The 21356-nt window shown below is 35.6% G+C and overlaps 3 protein-coding genes across 4 annotated transcripts; 2 read left to right on the top strand and 1 right to left on the bottom strand.

Moving 5' to 3' along the window:
- The first annotated feature begins 2983 nt into the window (after positions 1 to 2983).
- Positions 2984 to 4833, top strand: LOC141841742 (WRKY transcription factor 6-like). Of its 2 annotated transcripts, none has more exons than XM_074729936.1 (6): positions 2984 to 3240; positions 3325 to 3393; positions 3472 to 3633; positions 3741 to 3953; positions 4046 to 4147; positions 4234 to 4833. In XM_074729936.1, exons 1-6 carry the CDS (start codon positions 2986 to 2988, stop codon positions 4750 to 4752), a joined length of 1320 nt encoding a protein of 439 aa, XP_074586037.1. In that variant the 5' UTR covers positions 2984 to 2985; the 3' UTR covers positions 4753 to 4833. The 2 variants fall into 2 exon arrangements, with proteins under 2 accessions (XP_074586037.1, XP_074586036.1); XM_074729935.1 differs by having other exon boundaries at positions 4046 to 4159.
- A 5396-nt stretch (positions 4834 to 10229) lies between these two features.
- Positions 10230 to 11835, bottom strand: LOC141837381 (uncharacterized). The gene is made up of 4 exons (XM_074724795.1): positions 10627 to 11835; positions 10479 to 10517; positions 10339 to 10407; positions 10230 to 10292 (listed from the first exon to the last, which is right to left on the bottom strand). The coding sequence occupies exons 1-4, from the start codon at positions 11833 to 11835 to the stop codon at positions 10230 to 10232; spliced, it is 1380 nt and encodes a 459-aa protein (XP_074580896.1).
- Positions 11836 to 16123: 4288 nt separating this feature from the next.
- Positions 16124 to 20962, top strand: LOC141839173 (uncharacterized). The gene is made up of 7 exons (XM_074726865.1): positions 16124 to 17062; positions 18269 to 18410; positions 18490 to 18543; positions 18633 to 18724; positions 19635 to 19870; positions 20084 to 20257; positions 20339 to 20962. The coding sequence occupies exons 1-7, from the start codon at positions 16158 to 16160 to the stop codon at positions 20434 to 20436; spliced, it is 1701 nt and encodes a 566-aa protein (XP_074582966.1). The 5' UTR covers positions 16124 to 16157; the 3' UTR covers positions 20437 to 20962.
- Positions 20963 to 21356: the final 394 nt, after the last annotated feature.

Here is a 21356-nt window from a genome sequence, read left to right as displayed (position 1 = left end):
GTTTCTCCACCTTCGAGGTTTTCGAGAAGGAGACGATTCATAGTGCAGCGGGTGTGTGCGTGCGTGTGGATCCTTGGATTAGTCACCTCTGCGGAGGTGGATACCAAGTAAACAAACCGGGTTAGCGTTGATCTATTGTTTTCTCTATTATATTTTGCTTCCGCTAACACTCTTGCAGAGAAACAATCGAAGAAGATCACTCGAAAAACGCTATTCACCCCCCTCTAGCGAACCAACCGATCCTAACAACTTTTACAGAGACTTCTCGTCACCTATCATCCAGTCAACCTTGACCTATCGGGACTTCATCGTTGTCCGACATTTGATCAACTTTGACCTTCCAGGACTTCCATCATTACCAAGTGTCCGATCTTTCATGATCTACTTGGACTTCCCTTTCTCATGCCAACTTCCTATTGGACTTCTGACCGCCGAGTGTCCGGTCAATTATAACCCATTTTGATTTTTCTCTTGCCAACTTTTCATTAATTTTCTGATCACCAAGTGTCCGATTAATCTTACCTACTTGGACTTTTCTCTTACTAATTTTCCATTGGACTTCTGATTACCAAGTGCCCGATTAACCTTGACCTATTTAAATTTTTCTTCACCATTAAGTATTCGATCAATCTTAACTTACTTGACGTCTAACTAATGTATTTGTCAAACATCGAAATCCAACTCGAGCCTGGTCAAATCATGTATCATATCATCTATCTATAAATCGATAGATCCAAGTTTAACTTAAGTTACGTTGGTCGAGTCAATCAATATGATTCATGAATCGTTGGGTTGAGTTCGAATAACTTAATACATGCAAGCTGCCTAATTTTATCAATTAAAAAAAATTCAATTTGTGCTTAAATACTTAAAATTGTGAGGAAGATTCATAAGGAAATTTCCGAGATTGATATAATTCTATCCTTATCTGTTTTGTTTGAACAAGAACAATCTCAAAAAATCAATCTTTGGATGAGGTTGACCAATATATACATGTTAAATAATCAATGATTCTTAGGTTGATAAAATGATAATTATATATATATATATATATATATATATATATATATATATATATATATATATATATATATATATATAGTCTAGAAATGAGGAAGATAATAATTAGTTAAGCTGACCAAGGAGAATGGTTATGGGTAATTTAAATAGAAAATTTAGCTTAGTTTTTCAATTAGCATAAGACATTATCATTAGTAGTAGTATCTTATTATTGAAAGAGAGCTTAACAAGATTCATCTCCTCGCCTCGCCTCGCCTCTTAGGATGACTTTGTTATGCACAATTGACTATTGAAGCGAGAAAAGAAATATGGAACAAAGAAAAATGGATTGAATTTTGTGTGAAGAAGCTTGATATATAATCTAGGTTCAAAGGATATGAGTTGATACCATTTGCTTAGTCAAAAACCATTAGAAGAAGGCACCTACTACATTTATATCTAGTCTCGATCAATTTAAACAAAGAGTCCTAAAGAAGTATAAGTCATAAAATGTCTAAATTAAAACATTAAAAATACAAATAAAAATTAAAAAAATATAAAAATGAAGCCATCAAAGTACCTAATTAAAGCTTTCGAAGGTTTAACATCCTCTAGACACTCTTTTTAAAAAGTAGTGGTATTAGTGATTAGAGAATGAGATTATAAGAATTTGAAGATTATATATGAAGGAATTTTGATGGTTTCAAACCTTGAAAGGTACTCTCAAAAAAGAATAATCTTAAAGTGAAATGAATTATTATATATAATTAATAATCAAGTTTTGGTACATTGAATCCAAGTATGAAAAGTGTTTCAAGTGGATGTGGAGAAACCCAACTTTAATTGAATTGAGAAGGGGGGAGTTTGAAAACATGGGAGAAAGTGTACAGAAAGCAAAAGAAAATAAGGTGTCAAGGAAATGGTAGTCAACTCAATTTTAATTCAAAGTTGACTTTTGATGCTTTGCTAGCTAGCTTCAAGGAAAAGAAATTGAATTTTGCATCGTCTCTAGACTTCTTCCCAAAAAAAGAATTCTTAAGGTATATATTTATTTAATACTGATTTGTATCATTAATGAAGGTGATAATATAAATAATTATAACATATGGATATCATTTATTTATTACTCATCCTCAATCCTCCACGTTACTTCTCCATGTCGTTCTATCTTGTAGGTCAATGCAACTATATATTGAGTGTATTTTGTTTTTTTTTTGTAAAAAATATCAAATAAAATGTAAAATAGAAATTGCTGATTTACATATATTTAAATTTCGGCTTAATTGCTTAATTAATAAGACCTTTTAATATTTGAGATTTGTAATTAATTTGTTATTGATAAACATGATATGACAGTACTATTATTATAAATAAAAAAATAAAGGATTAGAAAATTAGAAGATGAAGTATAAAGGTTGACTTTTTGTTCCATGGCATTATTTGGTCAACAATAATGACCAAAAAATAAATAAATTCAGAAAGCAAAAATTAATACTTTTAATTTATTTTAAAGATAACATAAATATTTTGCTGTTGATAAATAATGCGAAAGTTAGTGAACACGTGTTCCGCGACTCTATAAATGGTGTGAAAAAGTGTTCCCTGTCTCGACCTTGACACAGAATCGGGAGATATATATGCGAGTCAAAAGTCAAAGAGTTGACGGCGGCAAGTGAGATCTTTCTCTCTCGCACGTGGAACCCACGACCCAATCAAAATGCGGTCAGAGTCCCCCCCCAAATTCACCTTCCTCCAATGGGAAACCGGGTATCGATTGAGTACCGAAATTGAAAGGTCGGCTTCTCACAAACGACGTCAACGACCCCGTTCTTTCTTCCTCTCCGTTCTCCCAACCTTCCCCCGCTGACGCAGCTTCTGACGTCACCATCGATTTCTTCTATTTATTCTCCCGCTCCATTTCACCCCCACAGTTTTGAAGACTTCGTCGTTCTCTCCGGCGAGCCGAGCGCGGTGGTTTGGTGATTTATGGACCAAGCAAGCAGCAGCGCCGGAATTCTCACTCTCGACACCTCGGCCCCTCTCGTCCTCGCTGTTCTTCCTCCTCCTCCTCCTCCTGGCCAAGCCCGGGGGGTTTTGAAGCGCAAACTACCGCCGGCGGTCGAGTTCTCGACAGTGACCGAGCTCGATTTCTTCGCCAACGAGAAAAAGAACACGGCGATGGCGATGACTACGGCCACATATTCTCCAAAGCTGAAGAAGGAAGAAGATCTTATAATTCAGGTTATTATTCATCAATTAATACTGAATATATATTTATTTGTGATTTATTTTTTATAATTTTTTTTCTTTTTCTTACAAAAATAGACTGAGTTGAATCTTGGGAAAACGGGCAGTGATCTATCGGTGGTCGACGATGGCAGAGGAAATAACGAGGTCAGAATTTCAGATCATCTGTGATCGATCTAGCGATTAGTTTTATTTTTATTTATTTGTTTTTAATTTATTAATCAGCTGGTGGCGATCCAAATGGAGTTGGCGGAAATGAAGGATGATAACGCGAGATTAAGAGGCTTCATAAGCCAAGTGGAAAGAGACTACGAAGCCCTCCAGCTTCATATCGCCACCCTCACGCAAAGAAACACCCATTCTTCCCCACAAGCAGCTGATCGGCAGGTAATTAATTAACTCAAATCGATTAATTAGAAGAAAAAACAATTAATTAACTAGTTTGATGCAATTAAATAGATTAATTAACTCACGTAATTACTTTCGAGACACAGTCAAACTCAACGTCGACGGGGAGCCTTGAACGGCCATCGGAGAATGTTGAAGTTGGGTGGACGGGTTACCGTCTACAAAGGAGCGACGATGACGACAAGGACGACAAGGACGACAAAGAGCTTGCTTTGAAGGCGACGACGATCAGTGAGCGGTCAGAAGCCACGATGAGGAAAACTAGGGTTTCGGTACGAGCTCGGTCAGAAGCCCCCATGGTGAGTTTCATTAAGTTGGCCGATGACCTTCTGCCATGAAGAAACTCATTAATTGCATATGATTATCACATTGTTTATCTTTTTTAATTAAGATCGCCGATGGATGCCAATGGAGGAAGTACGGTCAGAAGATGGCGAAGGGGAACCCTTGCCCTCGAGCTTACTACCGGTGCACCATGGCAGCCGGCTGCCCGGTCCGCAAACAAGTAATTAACTACTAATCATGATAATTAATCGATTAATTTGTTTGATTAACTTGTTTGATGTGTTAACTATATAGGTGCAAAGGTGCGCTGAGGATCGTTCGATCTTGATAACCACCTATGAAGGCATCCACAACCACCCTCTACCGGCGGCGGCGTCCGCCATGGCGTCGACCACCTCCGCCGCCGCCTCCATGCTCCTCTCCGGGCCGACGACGTCTACCGCCTCCGTTGATGGTGGCCCCTCGACGATGCTTAACTGCACATCGAGGCTGGCCACCATCTCGGCCTCGGCCCCGTTCCCCACCATCACGTTGGACCTCACTCAGCCTCCGAAGAATCCTCATCGGCCGCCGGGGGTGGTGAATTTCCCGCCCGTCCAGTTCCCTTCGGCGGCCTACGCGGCCGCTCTGCCTCAGCCTCCACCGTCGGCGCTCGGTAACCGGACAATGTTTTCGGGGCTCCAAATGTCGCCGGAGGCGGTGACGGCGGCCACCGCGGCGATCACTGCGGACCCTAACTTCGCCGCCGTGCTGAACGCTGCCATCAAGTCCATCATCACCGGCGGTACCAAGATCACCGACGACGATCATTAATCACTACAATTACGTGTTAATTACTTTGTTTTTTTTTTCCATTTTTTGTTTTGATTTTTGTACACGTCGAATCGTCGACTGATCCGTAAACTAAAATTATGAATGAAAAAAATATGGAAATAATGATTTTCTCTTCTTTATTTTTTTCTCTGTTTGAAAATTAAAGGTTTTTTTGGTCAATTTAATTCCTTTTTTCAAAATTTTCGGTTCGACACGGCGCTGTGGGTCAAAGATTGCGTCGGCGCACGTGATAAACGTGGAGGAAGATATTACTTTTAAAAATTCGATGTGCCGACTAAAAATGGAATATTCCTGGCGGTTAAAAGTAGCGTGATTTGACAGTTGTATCTTGTTTGGTACAGCCTGTGGATCGAGATTTAGGCTGTTATTTGTATATGAAAACTTTATTGTTATCTACTGATACAAATATTTTTTAATAAAATTTAGTAAAAAATTATTTGAAAGATTTAATTTTTTATTTTATTTTATAAAAAAATTGAATTGGGCTTGGGCCCCTGCCATTCACGGGAATTACATATAGAGGAACTAGATGGTCATCAAAGTTGTTGATATTCATAGGATTGATCTCACTCTAGGTCAACGTGCCATGCTTATGTTGACTCCTACTCCTTAAATTAGGTCAATGTATCAACACTTGTAGAGATCTATAGAGTTATTAGTCCGGGATTTTCAAGCTGAACTTCCTAGCTAAGTTCTTGAATCTTTGAGTTCTTTGGTTTGAGCTCCCTGAGTTCCTGAGTCTTCAAGTGGATCTCCGTGTTGAGCTCTCTATATTTCCGATTTCTTTAGTTTGAGTTCCTCGAGCTTTCCATTTTGAACTCCCTCAAGTTGATGCAAAATTGAACTAGGTTGGACTACGCCACCACTTGAGCCGCAAACCTCATCACACAAGTCGTCTCATGTCTCCACCACAATATTCACATGGCTAGGTTGGATCGGAATCCACTTTGCTACCACCTCAGGATCGAAATTAATCCACTTTAGTATCTATCTAAGCAAAATATATTTCAACATCATTAATTGTCATCATCATCCACTGTGGTTATAAAAATCAAATACGTAGTCAATTCTAAGAAGTAGGATGAATTCTAGATCATTTATTTAGGGTTCAGACTGATCAGTTAATTAGCTGAATTGTTTATTAACTAATCAAGTTCATTAGTTAAACTGACCTATACCTATTGTCTACACTATAAATTCTAACTAAAAATATAAGATATTATTTAAATTGACTTATAACTGATAAATACATCACTGTAAGGGATACAACGATTAGCGACGGAAAACAAAATTCTATCACTAAATTTTCCTAAGATTTTAATAGCAAAGTCTTTCATTTTCTAATTTAAATCCTATTTACATCAAAATTTAATTTAACATCCATCATGCTCAAAAACAAAACAATTACAAACTCATCTACAATAACAACAAAGTTTCATCATTCAATAATAAAACCTCATTTATCAACGTAACAAAGTAACATTCAAAATCAAAGTATATGTTTAATAACAATAAAGCAATATTTAATAACAAGTACATGTTTCAAAAATAAACAATCATCATTTCCATCACAAAACAAGTACCAGTGGCGTAGGCAGGGCTGGGCTTTATTGGGCTCCAGCCCAGTGCAACTCCACAAAGAGCCAATATATCCAGTAATTAATATATCTAATAATTAGAATCTAAATATATGGAATCAATCTAGCCTAGTATAACAACCCAATCCAACCTAACAATTAAAGCTAATACAGTCCATTTAATAAAAATTCTATTTACATGATTTGATGAAAAAAATTCTTTTATACATGTATGCATTATTTTTTTATATATAATTTAGCCGAGGACAGTTACAGATCCACGCCATTGACAAGTACATATATGGTTTAAGTCCATCATATCCCATCTTGCTAAAAAAACAAGTACATTCATCATCTTCTACAAAAAAAAAAGGTGGAATCCGCCACCTTAGCGGCCTAAATCACACCTTACGAATTTGAGAAATAGATTTATGAGATTCAACGAAGTAATAAGTAGATAATTATCAACATAGACACACGTGAAGTAAAAGAGTCATTTTATTACTTCGTCATAAAAGTATCGAAGTCTTTGTCCGATTTATAACTAATTCTAAATTGGATTTATTTTAAAGTAAAAAGACTCTTTTACTTCATCGATTTAGTAAAAGTGCTGAAGTAGTTAATCATATATGACTTCACAAGTTACATTAATTGATGAAATAAGTTATTTATATGACTTCATAATTTTTTATATTGTGGTGTAGTAAATATTTATTTTTACTTCTCCACAATTTGGCTTGATTGAAGTAAAAAAAATATTTTTCACTTTACCAAAATTAAACAAATATATCACAAATATCTATAAAATTGAAAATGAAATCCAACTTACATTGACCTAATAAAGTGTTAAAACAAACAAATGAAATTTACAAGTACAAACGTGAGAAATGTTTAATCTTGTGACACTACAACAAATTTGACTTTCCACAGCACGTCATCCGCATATTGCAGATGCAATTTTCCACAGCGCGCGTCCCGCGTGCTGTAGATGTATTATAAGTTTTAACAGCTTAGGGTTATGCAGCATGCGATATGCGCTGCAGAAAGTCAAATTTATTGTAGTTAGACATGTTTGACCAACTTCACCTAAAAATGTATCCATAAATATCTAAATATAAATGTAAAAATTTATATCACAACGTACACGACCCTTAAATGCCCATGTAGGAGTAGACGAATTTGCTCTATTTACATCTTACTTCATCATATTGAGATTGATTGTAATACTGATTCTTGATTGATACTATAAATTGAAATATATAAAAATATAATGTTAATAACTTAGGTTGATATATTAATTCAATTAATCAAAAAATTGTAAATAAATCATTATGTATTTCTTCTCCAAGCCAGTTTAATAAATCTAGTCAATCAAAGATAGTAACCAATAATTAAAGCATTATCTGCATTGCTTGTGTATTTCAACATTTTAATTTTAGAACATGCTCAAATAGTTTAGTAACAATATTCTATTGCATTATGGTGTACTCTTTAATTCCTTACTCATTCTTTTGGCTACGATCGATATTCTGATTTGCCAGAACAGACTAAAATTATTATCATAAGTTGACACTTAACATCCTTGAGAATACTTAATGCAGCAAAAGACACTGCCATTCTAGCAAGGATATGCTTAGTGGAGCAAATAGGCATTGTGATTGGCAATGAACAAGGTAGTGATCGACCAATGGTAATTGTCTAAACAATTTTTGATCCACACATTATTCTTCTCTAAATCGTAGGTCTCCGATCACCATAATCAAATCTAAAAGAAGGTAATAATGAATGCCATCCTAGTACTACTTGATACCATTTTAATGGTTCATGTATTGATAGTTTCAGATCTTGCTCATATATGAATCTAAAATTAAAATTATTTATCAAAAGAATGCACAAACTGATAAAAATATATATATCTTGATGATAGAATATAATATCAAATTTAATTTTTCAAGTACTGACTTTTTATCTACATTGTTCATGAAAAGATGTAATATCAAAATTAACAAAATCATTTTATATGTTTTATGGGTAATAAATAAAAAGAATAAAGTTGGAGGTCAACCCATCTCAGAAGAACATTACATAAACAAAAAGAATAAAGTTAAAGATCAATACACCTTAGAAGAACGTTATTTATTAGTAGCGTTCAAGTCTTGAATCTACTGTGAATTAAAATCATGTGGTGTTGAAAAAAATAGAAGCACTCATTAATGAATACTGAGATATGAATTCTTATATTTGTCACTCTACTGTCGTTTGACCCGATCTTCCATCGACTACTCTAATGTCATGACTTGATTCCTCATTTCATGATTTCTTGTCTTAACACTTGCACTTTAATAGATGAAAAATTGAGACGACCTCTAGCCCTAAGAGCTATCACATGATCATATACAATTCGTGCTTAGGAATCAAGATCATAGAGGGAATTCTTTTTCCTTCTGCTAACCTTATAATATATATCATTTATAACATCGTTTGATAGAGTCTATAAATCCTCTCCCTTTATATCAGACTGAGATGCTTGTGCAACTCAATCAGTCATATTGTCTTATGAAAAAAATTATTATTATCTAATATACAAATTAATAAAGCTAGTCATTGTTAAATGTGAGTGGTAATAAAGTTTATATTCTTACGTCTATGATCTTTGATCGAGCATCGATAAATGTGTCATCCTTTTTTTGTGCATATTGCGAAATACCTCCTAACAATTGTCAGGCCTATGTAAAGTATTTACCCGCGTACATAATTTTTTTATAAATTAAAATAAATCAATTAATAATTATAAAATTCTTATATAATTTTATTGTAAACTACTAAGTCTATTGCATGCTTTACAATAGATCGTGATCTAGTCGTATACTTTGTGGATCTCGTGTTTGAGCCAATGACCTTAGTAATATTTTTTCTATAATAATATCAGGGGCGGAGCCAGGATTTTTAATAAAAATCCGAGGGGGGGCCATTTTTTAACATCGCATTGTCACACTAATAAAATAAATTTTGAATTAACTAAGAAATAAGTTACATTCAACGCAATCTAAGTTGCGCTCTTCGCTTTTTCATAGACTCAAATTCATCTATGACAGAATTGACATCAAAACTGCGAGCAATATCCTTCTCAATATACATTATCAAAGAACTTGATAAGAAATCATCTTCCATTTTGTTCCACAACCTATTCTTCACAATTTTCATTGCAGAAAATGCACGCTCTGATGTTGCAGTAGAAACTGGTAGAGTCAAAATAAGTCGAATCAATTTGTCAAGAAGAGAATAACTTTCTGATTTTCCTGTCTTCGATAAGACCTGATACAAAATTATGTGCATATTAGTTAGCAATGACTAACCTTCAATAAAAAAATATTATTTTTTATATAAAAAAATATACCTGGCATAATTCAGAAATAGTTGAGATATCCTTAAAGTTCACATTTTTCTGAATTTCTATTTCAAAAAGCTCCAATTGATATCTCAAACGCGTTCTTTCTTGATTTGTAAAATCTTCTGGATAGAACTTTTCAGCTAATCGGCAAATTTCATGAATATCGAATGATTCATAGCCATTTTTCGGATGAAGTGCTGAACTGAGCTTGAGTAATTCCATCATCTCTTCATTGAATCGGATCTTCATCTCTTGTAATATACAGTCTATTGTGCCAATAAAAATTTCAACCCGATAATAATGCTCTGATGTAACTGAATCAGCCTTTCGTGGACGACCTTTACTCGACAATCGTCGATCATTCATGTCAGGGACATTCACATCATGCTTCTCACAGAATTTCTTCACATTTTCTAACAACTCATTCCAACCTTTTTCTCGAAAATTTTCAAGGTTTTCTTTGGTATTTGCTACTAACTCAGTAGCATTCAAGATATCTTGAGATTTCTGCTGTAGCAATCTGCATAGCTCGTCTGCTCTTCCCAATAATTCTATCATAAAATGCAAGATGAATATAAACTCAAAAGACATCATTACCTCACAAGCTCCTCTAGCTGATGATCTTGATGATACATAACATTTTTCTTCTCCTATGTCTTCCAACACCTGAAGAACTGGATCAAACATTTCAAATAGACTGTGTAGAGATTTTAAATGAGAACTCCAACGTGTGTCACCTGGACGTTGAATACTTCCAATCTGATTCTTTCCCCTTCCTGTTTCAAGCTCACCACTAACAATCAATTCCTCAATTTGAAATGCTCTAGCAACTTGCAATTGATCATGACGTTTCGAAGAAGAAACTAAATTAATAATCAAAGTTACATAGGAAAAGAAGTTCTCAACAGGTATGAGACTTTTAGCTGTTGCCACCAAAACTAATTGCAGCCTATGAGCAAAACAATGAATATAATATGCATAATGACATTCCTCCAAAAACAAAGCTTGCAAACCATTCCACTCCCCACGCATGTTACTAGCACCATCATATCCTTGTCCTCGAATATTCTGTGTACTAAGATTATGATGAGCGAGAACCTTGCATATTTCTTTCTTCAATGTCAAAGCTTTAGTATCCTTTACATGAACAATGTCAAAAAATCTTTCCCGAACAAAACCCTCTCTGTCAACAAATCTCAAAATAATGCACATTTGTTCCCTAGCAGATTCATCTCGAGATTCATCCACAATGAGACAGTATTTTTCATCACCAATCTCAGAACGTATAAATCTTTGAATTTTGCTTTCATAGAGGGACAATATCTCTTTCTGAATTGCAGGAGAAGTATAAGTTGCATTTTGAGGAGCATTTTCAAGAACAACAGAAGCAACATCATCATTAAAGGCAGCCGTATGCTTTATAATCTCCAAAAAGTTACCTCTATTATATGAATCAATACTCTCATCATGACCTCTGAATGCAATACCTTGAAATGCACATAATTTGGCAACTTCAATTGAAACTTTAAGCCTTAATCGATTCTTCACAACTAACTCTTGAGACTGCCGATCCATATTCATGTCTATATGCTGCAATGAATTCATCAAATCATGACATTTGCCAACAGCCACCCTGTGCAAAGAGTTAGGTGTCTTTCCCACATGAGACAAAAAAGCACAATCATTTCCAGCATTTACTTTTTTCCAAGACTTGAATCCACCGACAACAAATGTACTTGTCGAATCTGGGTTGGAAAAAAGGAAGCACGGAAGACAAAATGCTGCATTTTCTGTAGGAGAATATTCTAGCCAATCCTTAAATGATTCATACCAAGAAGTTAAAAACTTTCTACCTTTACCCTTGAATACAGGAGGAGCAACTTGATAAGGACCAGCTCTCAAATATAATCGTCGAATTTCATCTCTTTTTTCCATTGGATATTTCCATATCATTTGACGTTTACCAGGATCTCTTTCAATTTGAGAATCATCAAGTGATGCATTATCTACCCTCGGACACTTCTTTGGAGGAGAATCAGATTGATTAACTTGACCATCTTGATTATTCAACAGTTCACCACCTTTATCAGCCATCACCGGATTACCATCAACATGTGTAGAAGAATTAATATTTGTCTCCCCATCAAGATTTCTTTTTTTGAAATAAGAATCAATCTTTCTATTGCTCATCACGTCCCTATAAATTAAAAAACAATAAAAGTTCAATAAAATATTAGAGTAAAAATATCAACAAATTTTTATAATTTATCAAAAATAAAACTGAATACATAGATCATAGTAACACAAGTAACACTACTAAAGTTTAAAATAATAAATTAAAACTAAATAAATTATCCAAAATAATTTGGCAACTCGTGAGTGAGGAGAGAAGAAAATATAAAAACTAGCAGATGTTTTTTGTCTTCTCTTCGGTTCGGACTGCCCAAATTGAAACAAAGTGATTTTCCCTACAAAACAATAATAGACTAAATTGAAATAATCGGAAAGCCCAGAAATTGAAATAATCCAGATAATTGCCACAAGAAAAGAATACTGAATCCTTCAAAATTTAACAAAATATCCAACCTAACTTGGAATCAAAATATATAATATATAATTGATGAAAGGGAGAGGATGGATTGATTTAACTTTAAGAGAAGTGCAAAGAGAAGAGAAAACCTGTCAGTATCCACAACTTTTGGTGGGGGAGGAAGTTCGGTGGATAAGAGAGAATGGAGAAGAAAAATAATCAATTTTGTATTTATTCCTATGGTTAATGGTAGAAGCCCTAGAATAAGAATAGACCCAGTCTTTCCAGCCCAGTACATAAAACAAGCCCATGAGATAATAATTTTTTTCTTAATAAAACTTGCACATTTTTTCAAAGGGCAGGGGGGGCGACCGCGCGCCCCCAGGCACCCCCCCTGTAGCTCCGCCCCTACCTCCATGTATAACAGAAGTGCACTGACGTTTTAAATTTTTTTTGATGATGTACACAAATACACTATGACCATTAGGAATAAAACTACATGAAAAAATTTAATTTTTTTAAAATAATATATAAAAGATGAATTTGAATTACTAATAACATCAATATTTACTAATCCACAATAATTCTCAACATAATCTGGTCATCGTGTCTTAGTGATCTTAAATGATTATATCTGTAAAATAATATTATGACATACACACGTTCCAACTAATAATCAAATGATAATAATAATATCTTATATGATAGAACTAGTGATATTTACATGTAAAAAGCAAGCATATCCATAACTGAAATCATTAACATTAACAGTTTTTAAGTCTTCATCACTAGACTCTATTAGTACATCAAGCTCCTTACTGTTGGACATCTCTTCGTCATCTATTTTCTCATAAGTGACATTTACATCTACAAGTAATTGAGATATGGATTGAATTTGTGAATCCATTGAATGTATCTCTATTTTCTCATTTTGAAATGGATCATGATTTTGGGTCGTGATAGAGTTCAACATTTCTATAATCAAGCGAGGTTTTATTCGAAAAACTACTAACTATTCATTAGATCTTCTTCTGTTTGTCAGATATTCAATATAGAAACCTTAACTAGTTTGTACCGTGAAAATGAAAGGTTCAAAATTATTAAATTTTTTATTTGCATTAACTTCAACTGAATTGTAGTTGGAATGCATTAACTTCTTGGAGTCAGATCATATCATGAATATTTGAATAACACATATTTTTTTATGGGTAAAGTAAGATATTCAATCTCAATGATTTCATCAAGTCTCTCATTTTGAGAATCCAATTCTCAAATTCGTTTTAAGTCATTTGAAAAAACTTATAGTGCGTGTGACCGAATAGGTTCCCAACTCTGAAAAATCATCAGTGGTACCTAGTAGTACATCATGACCCCCCAATTAATCGAAAAATCAACGATTGATTCTAGAACCATCTCTGAACCCTTCAGCAATTATAATGAGATGTGCCTCAATTCGTTCACCATTTCATACCCACTTAGTTCAAGACATGATTTTTTTGTGTCAATCCCCACTAGACTGACTACGTCACTCCTAACCCAAACTTATTTTCTTGTCCTATTGATTCAAGTTGCTTATACATGTGTTCAAGAGTATCATACTCTTGACATGCAATGTTTTGATCAAAGACTTCAAGTAACAATCCTGACAAGCGGTCGTAAAATATACATCTCCTTTTTCAAGGAGCGATGAATTCTCTGTTGGCTATCAAAATACCTTCGGACACTTCGACTTACACCCAATCATCCCGGGTCCACACCTCTTTGGAGATGTTTACTTAAGATGTCAAAGTATAAGCCTCCATGACCAAGATGACTTGAATGCCACAAGTCAAAGAAAACTAGCACTTAAGCTACACTGAGATCTTCATTGACATATCTCTATATACATAGAATCATATGAAGTCTCATGGCAAGTCACTCTAATGAACTAGTTACCTTTAACTAGCATCTACGTTTAACTCTCAACATCCAATGTATCTAATCAATGGAAACAGTTGCTTGGTAAACCAAGCAGTTTAAAATGTGCTAGTCTTAACAGAATCTATGACGTCCGTGTTCATCAATTCATCGACTAGGGATAATTTCAATACATTCATAATTACATATATAGATATTCTCACTAGTTGTGATCTAATCATAAATTCTCTTATGCTATAAATCGTATTATGGATATTTAGTAAATGAGTTTAAGATCCAATCAAACACATAAAGAATGTGCACTCAAATAGTAAATTTTTATTTATCTAATAAATAATACAACCATAAGACGATTGTCTTAGACCACCTCTCAAATATATATAATACGCTCAAGTTAGAGTTCCGTGAGAGAAATGAGATTAAGGACTTAGAGAAATTAGAATTTTGTGTGTGCATACCTGTGCCCATGGGTATGAACAACCTTTTATAAAAGTATCAATGTATCCAATCTCAGACATCAAACGAGGAGATGATGCTTCGGAAGATTCAAATACACGTGTTCCAATTTTTATGATTTTATTGAATACGTTACTTGTTGGGTGTTGATGTCTTGAAGAGTTCAGTGTTGAAAGTATGTAAGTGATTGAATGTGTCACATTGGGCGACATGTGCTCAAATGATGTATTTTGTTGTTGATGTGCGTAGGAGGACTTACCTCAAATGTAGAGGTCCAAGTCCAAGAAAGACTTGTATGCTTTGATTCTACTTTGAGAGTATTTAACTCTCAAAGTATATTTATACAATATGTACCTTTTTCATTCATCAATGTATCCAATCTCCGAAATATCAGTATCCATTTAATATATGTTTCAAAATATGTGTTATCGTTTATGATGTACTCCAATATACGCATTCCAATTGTACATGTCTTCTTAGATTTTTTTATTTTTCAGAAGAAACAGTTTTAGAGTTTCATGATCTTATGGACGAATCAACTTTATGGGCTCAACCTAGAAGTGAACGAAGAGAAACCTGAGGCTGAGATAAGGTTGACGCATGAAACTACGTGAAGGTCGAGGTGGGGACCCGAGATCGAGCGAAGGTTGAGATTAGGATCCGAAGGTTGAGATGAAGTCGATGCATGAGACTAAGGAGAGCTTAAGGTCGAGACTCGAGATCAAAAAAGAGATCGACTCCCGAGACCAAGGCGTATCCGAGGCCTATGTCTAAGACCAAGATGGAGCAGAGGTCGATGCCCAATTAGGCCAAGACATACCTGTAATCTAATTTGAATAGGTCGAGTTCATAGCAGGTTTAAACTCAGCTCCTTAGCTCTAGGCTTTGCTTTGAACCCCTTTGGCTGACAGCTCATCATGATTTTAATCCTCGCGTGACACATGAAGGTAATAGATTTCCACCATATCAATTATTTTGAGAGCAATAAATTTTTGATCATAGGCCACTTTTTAATCGATTTATAAAAAAGAAAAAAAAATCGAGTGCTTCATTGTAGTACTTTGATTAAAATTATTCTTTATGGTTAAAAAATCTATTTAATTGATTATTATAAGATAGTAATCAATTAATTTTTTTTTAAAAGGATAAAATGGATATAGGATTTATGATTTGATAATTTCAAAAATTATCTATATAATTTAATTATTTCGAAACTTTTGTTAAGTAAATTGTCGAAATGCTTTCCATCTTTTTAATTAATTAAAATAATTATTAGTCAATTCAATTGGTTACGTGTCACGGTAATAATAATTATTATTATAATAATGTTCTAGCGGCCTGGTCCGACCCACTCAGTTGACGTCGCCGTGACAAGCCGTCATTGTTCCGTTGGAAACACGTCGCGGGATGGCCCCCAACGTTAATCGCTTAAGTTGTCCCTCCCTAACGACGTTTACCTCCCGTCCCGTTCGGATCTGAACACCCTAACCCTAACGCCGCTGCCGCCTCCTCGATGGCATATTGCGACGACGACTTCGCCCTCCTCAGTGACGAAGCCCAATCGCAGCCACAGCCGCCGTTCGCCACCCACCGCTACGTCTCCTCCAAGCCCCCGGCTATCACCCACCACCACCACCACCATCTCGCTGCCATCCCGATCCCCATAGACAAGCCGGCGGTCGTCGACGGCGCTAGCGTCGACGAACATGAGGGATACGGCGAGGCCTTCACCCAGACGGACGTCTCTCACCACTGCTTCCCCGACAACGCCGCCGACCCGTTCGCCCCTCAGCAACATCCTACCGCGGAGGAAGTCGATGGCGACGAGGATGGAGGAGCCGAGAATAACCCGGAAAACAAGGGGGCTGCGATCTCTGCTTCCTACCGCAATCTACAACATCAGCAGCAGATGCCACATCATATCCCGCCCAAGCGTAAGGACCGCGATGCCTTGAGCGACGGCGAATCGCCTTACTGCCATAATATCGACGCGGCTGCGAATAAGAAGTCGAAGTCAATGCCATCGTCCGGAGACTACCGGAAGGACCGAGAGGAGTGGAGCGACACGGCCATCGGTTCCCTCCTCGACGCCTACGCGGAGAAGTTCGTGCAGCTCAGCCGGGGTAACCTGCGGGGAAGGGACTGGGAAGACGTGGCCACTATTGTTAGTGAGCGTTGCAACAGGCAGAAGGCAGCAAAGAGCGTGGAGCAATGCAAGAACAAAATTGACAACCTCAAGAAGCGATACAAGGTCGAGTGTCAGCGGCTCAGCAGCAGTGGCCTCCCTGGTAGCCACTGGACATGGTTTAAAAAGATGGAGCAGCTCGTTGGCTCATCATCCTTGTCAAAGGCTGTTATGGACGATGATAAATCCGTTTCTCTCTGTGGTCCTGCAACAGTCTCGAAACCCATGAAAAGGTCAATTTTTTTTCTTGCACGAACTTCATCCTTCATAAATGCCTTTGTCAAAGAGTTGGTCAAGGACTGAACCATTTCTCATTGTTTGAACTTGCTTCTAGTAGTTAGGCATCATGATTTTGGGGATTTCTTAAATTGTTCTATGAAATGCTCAGGTGTAGTTCTTAGCTTGAGTGACTGATGTCTAATTCCAAAAGGGATGTAGGTTCTTCAACCCGTTTAATATTTGTTAAAGCTTTTTTTTTCAGATATATTGTCTGTATTAGATGTAAACTTGGTTAAGGTTCTGATGGATCTTTGGAGTAAAATAACCATGGAGAGTTGAATTAAAAATATGGTATAGCAATGAAGAAGATAAGCAAGTGAATCTTGTTGTTCTTGATTTATGATGGTGTGGGCCTTTTCCTATCAGCTTAACTTATGTTGCTCATCATTACTGGAGTTTAGCAAATGTAATGAATGCAAGGTATGGTTGCCAAGTCTTGCCTGCCATCGACCCTATACTTTTTCCTGTAACTTTGTCAATAAGATCCACAGAAAGTAAATTCAACCATCATCACTATATGCTGATACTATTAGAATTGGGTCAGTTTGAAAATTCTTCTAGTCAATACCTTTGAGAATTTACAAACCTGTCTCACTCTGCAAAAGATGTACAATAGCTACTTGGTGTGGAGTCATGGTCTCAATATACCTTTTATGTTTCAAATTGTATATAAAATGGTGATATCGATGCCCTTAATGTTGGTGTTCAGAGCCAAAAGAATGTTGTTGGCTGATTAGATAGTCACTTTCCGAACAACATTATTTATTATTGGAGTGGCATTATAATTAATCTTGCTTTAATGTTCTAAGCTTTCTTTTTGTTTTAATGATGAGCATGAACTTCAATATTTTTTTTCTCAATACTAATAAATATGCCTTTATTTTTATACTTATCAACATTTGTGTTATCTTGTTTCTTACTCCTATTTTGTACTTCTAACTTCTAGTAACCATTCTTGCTCACCATAAATTGGTATTATCTTTATCATTTTATTGATATATTGCACCAGCTTCACTTCTGTTAAGATCACAGCGTATTATTTAAATCTTGCTATAATTTAATTGTCATGGATTCTTACTGATTGATAATCTATAGCAGCAGGAGATTTTTGGATGTTTGTAAATTTTGATGCTTATTGAAGATGATAATCACATTTCCAGATGTCCTGTTACTGTAACTGGACCTGTGAGCATAAATAACCATTCAAAGATGAAAGCATTGCCAAGCCCACGGTGGAAGAGAGTTATCTTAAAGATTAGTGGCATGGCATTATCTGGAGGTACTCAGAATGTCGACCCTAAGGTAGACTTTATTGTAAGGAATATTGCATGGCATACAATGTATCCTAATGTTGTCAGTGTACTGCATATGCATTTTTCAGGTAGTGATGCTAATTGCTAAGGAAATCGCAATTGCTAATGGTGCTGGCTTGGAGGTATTAATTATTTCATATTCGATCTTCTTGGAAATTGAGTCTATCTTCTATCACCAGTAATAGGGGTGCTCACTTGTGGCACTTATCAGGTGGCCATAGTTGTTGGAGGTCGAAATTTCTTTTGTGGTGATACTTGGATGGCTGCGACTGGAGTTGATAGGGCCACAACTTTTCAGATAAGGTACCCCTTTGTTTGTGAAAGAGTTTTTTCAGTTTTCTCTTTTAACAGAATTACATTACAGAATAAGATTGGAAGGGGTGATTGGTATTGAAAGGTTGTGCGATTAAAAAGTTTGACATCATTCTGAAGTTCCACTCGGTGGAAATATGTCTGAATGAGTAAACTCCTGGAAACCAATCCAAGGATAACTCAAATATTGGAGGCCTACCTACTGATATGAAATTTTGTATTTCATTTAATCAATGCAATAATACAAGCCATTTTGTTTAGAGTTTTCTCTACTAATTACATCATCTTTTGATAAGAAAAACAAAGGCTGATATTTTACTAGAAGATGAAGATGGACCTGGTTTAGTGTTCCTTGTTAGTTTTTCTCTTTAGAGTTCAAGTTCACCTTAAGAAGATTGGTCAATGGTTGAGCTGGTTGCATAGTCACAACTGTTATATCTATACAATTTCTTGTGGTGAATGTCTGTCTATTTCACTAGTGTTAATCGATTTCATAAAACCCTTTATACCTAAGATTGTGAGTTTTCTTTTAGAGAATCCCTTTTGTTTGATCTGTCATTGTTCATTACTCGATTTATAGGTCTTCTAAGAATCAATTGTCGAATCTAAGTTATTTCCATGTTCTGATGTTCAGTTATTCATGCATCTACTTTAAGGTTCACTTGGACAATCTCTCTACCAACGTCAAGCTATATTAGTCCCAACTATCAACTATTATCTCACTAGATTTTGATGTGATTCATTTAAAGTTCGATTAAAGTATTGTTCTAGGGAGGATTGTCTTCCTGATCCCTCACTTGAGATTCATTTTCAATGTCCTCATGTCTCCTATATACATGAAGTTGTCTGGTTATCTATCCCTTTGTCATTCTGTTTTGCTGAATATATTGTGTTATGGCAGAATGATGGCATCAATGATGAATTCTATAATGCTCCAAGCTTCTCTAGAGAAGATTGGTATTGAGGCACGTATACATTCTACATTAATGATGCAAGATATTGCCGAACCATATATACGACGACGAGCTATCCGTCATCTTGAAAAAGGCAAAGTTGTTATATTTGGAGGAGCTGGTGCTGAGACAGGAAATCCATTTATTAGCACTGATACTGCAGCTGTCTTGAAGGCCTCTGAGAGTATGTTTGCATAATCACAATCTCGATATTAATTACCATTCTTACCCAAAAGGAATTTCTATTTGTTCCTTGACTGATATAGAACCACGTAGATTGACCATTTGCTTTTTGGTTGTGACCATATAATCATTAAATTCTCATGTTTTCTTTCCAATATTATGTTCTTTGTCTGGGACATCTTACTAGGAATCTGAAACTTGTAATATACTACAGTTCATGCAGATGCTGTCCTCAAAGGCATTCCTACAGATGACTTCTACAATCTCCATTCAAGAAACAGCAGTGGCAGTTCATTTGAGCACATTTCCTACAGAGAATTCGTGTCAAGAGGGTTTACTGCAGTGGACATAGCTGCACTAAATTTTTGCGAAGAGAACAACATTCCTGGTTAGTGGATTGCATGCCATTTTTCTCATTTTCTTTTGGCATAACTATGCAACTTAGCTTCCATTATGGATACATTTGCAGTAATTCTCTTTAGTTTATTAGAGCCAGGCAATCTGTCAAAGGCATTTTGTGGAGACCAAGTAGGTATACTGATCGACCAATCAGGGAGGATCAACTGATAATGTATTGCCTCCCCAAGGTAATGAACTGAAATATTTTTTAGAGCTGCATGCATACAAGGCCTTTTGCGAGTATAGATGCTGGTATCATCTATGGCTACTATTCGTTGTGCATATATGTATTTGCATGGGTCTGCTGCAATTGAATTTTAAATAATTTTTCATCCGAGCACAATGAACATGATGCCTTGTTCATTTTAGTCGATCCTCCCCAAGGACATCCATTTTTCGTCCAATCTCAGCCTACCCCTCAAAATTTTTCCATGCTGTCAAGCCGTATCAAAGTCCTCGAGGTCCTCTTCATTGCCAAGTTTTCATCGTGTATCATGGATTTACAGTGAGAATGAACAATTTTTATGAAATTGCTTATGTTTGATTGCTTCTCGTTATCAAAGGAAAATTATGTGCGAGTATGCCAGTGTTAATTGTAAAAGGATAAATGTTTGTAATGTGCAATTGTATATTAAACTGTTAATTCTTGGCTTTTTGTGTGTTATTTGTAAAAGGATAGTTATTTGAAATGTAAAGACTTCATGTGTGTGGTATTTTGTAGAAGGATAGTTGGTTGTAGTGTACAAGACTAATATTAGACAATGACCCTGAATAGGAGAAAGTGTGCAATTTCATGTTACACGGTTAACATTTGATTTTTTTTTGTATTATTTATAAAAAGGATAGCTGTTTGTGATGTTAAGACTAACATTAGCAGTAAATAGGAGAAAATGTGTAATTGCATATTAAACTGTTATCTTTGGTCATTTTAGAAAGAAAATGATCTTTTTAAAAAAATATTCACTCGTGCCACACTTAACTTTAATGGTTTATTGATGTTTTTTATCTCCGGATATATTCTCTAACCTTTTGAATACTCTATTTGCTCTAAGGTAAACCTGTCAAAGTTGGTTAAAGTCCGATTGAAA

This window comes from Curcuma longa, chromosome 11 (genome assembly GCF_044706935.1).
Source record: "Curcuma longa cultivar G26 ecotype Majalengka, Jawa Barat chromosome 11, ITB_CL_G26_1.1, whole genome shotgun sequence".
Classification (NCBI taxonomy): Eukaryota; Viridiplantae; Streptophyta; class Magnoliopsida; order Zingiberales; family Zingiberaceae; genus Curcuma; species Curcuma longa.
This window is presented reverse-complemented; position numbering and strand designations above follow the sequence as displayed.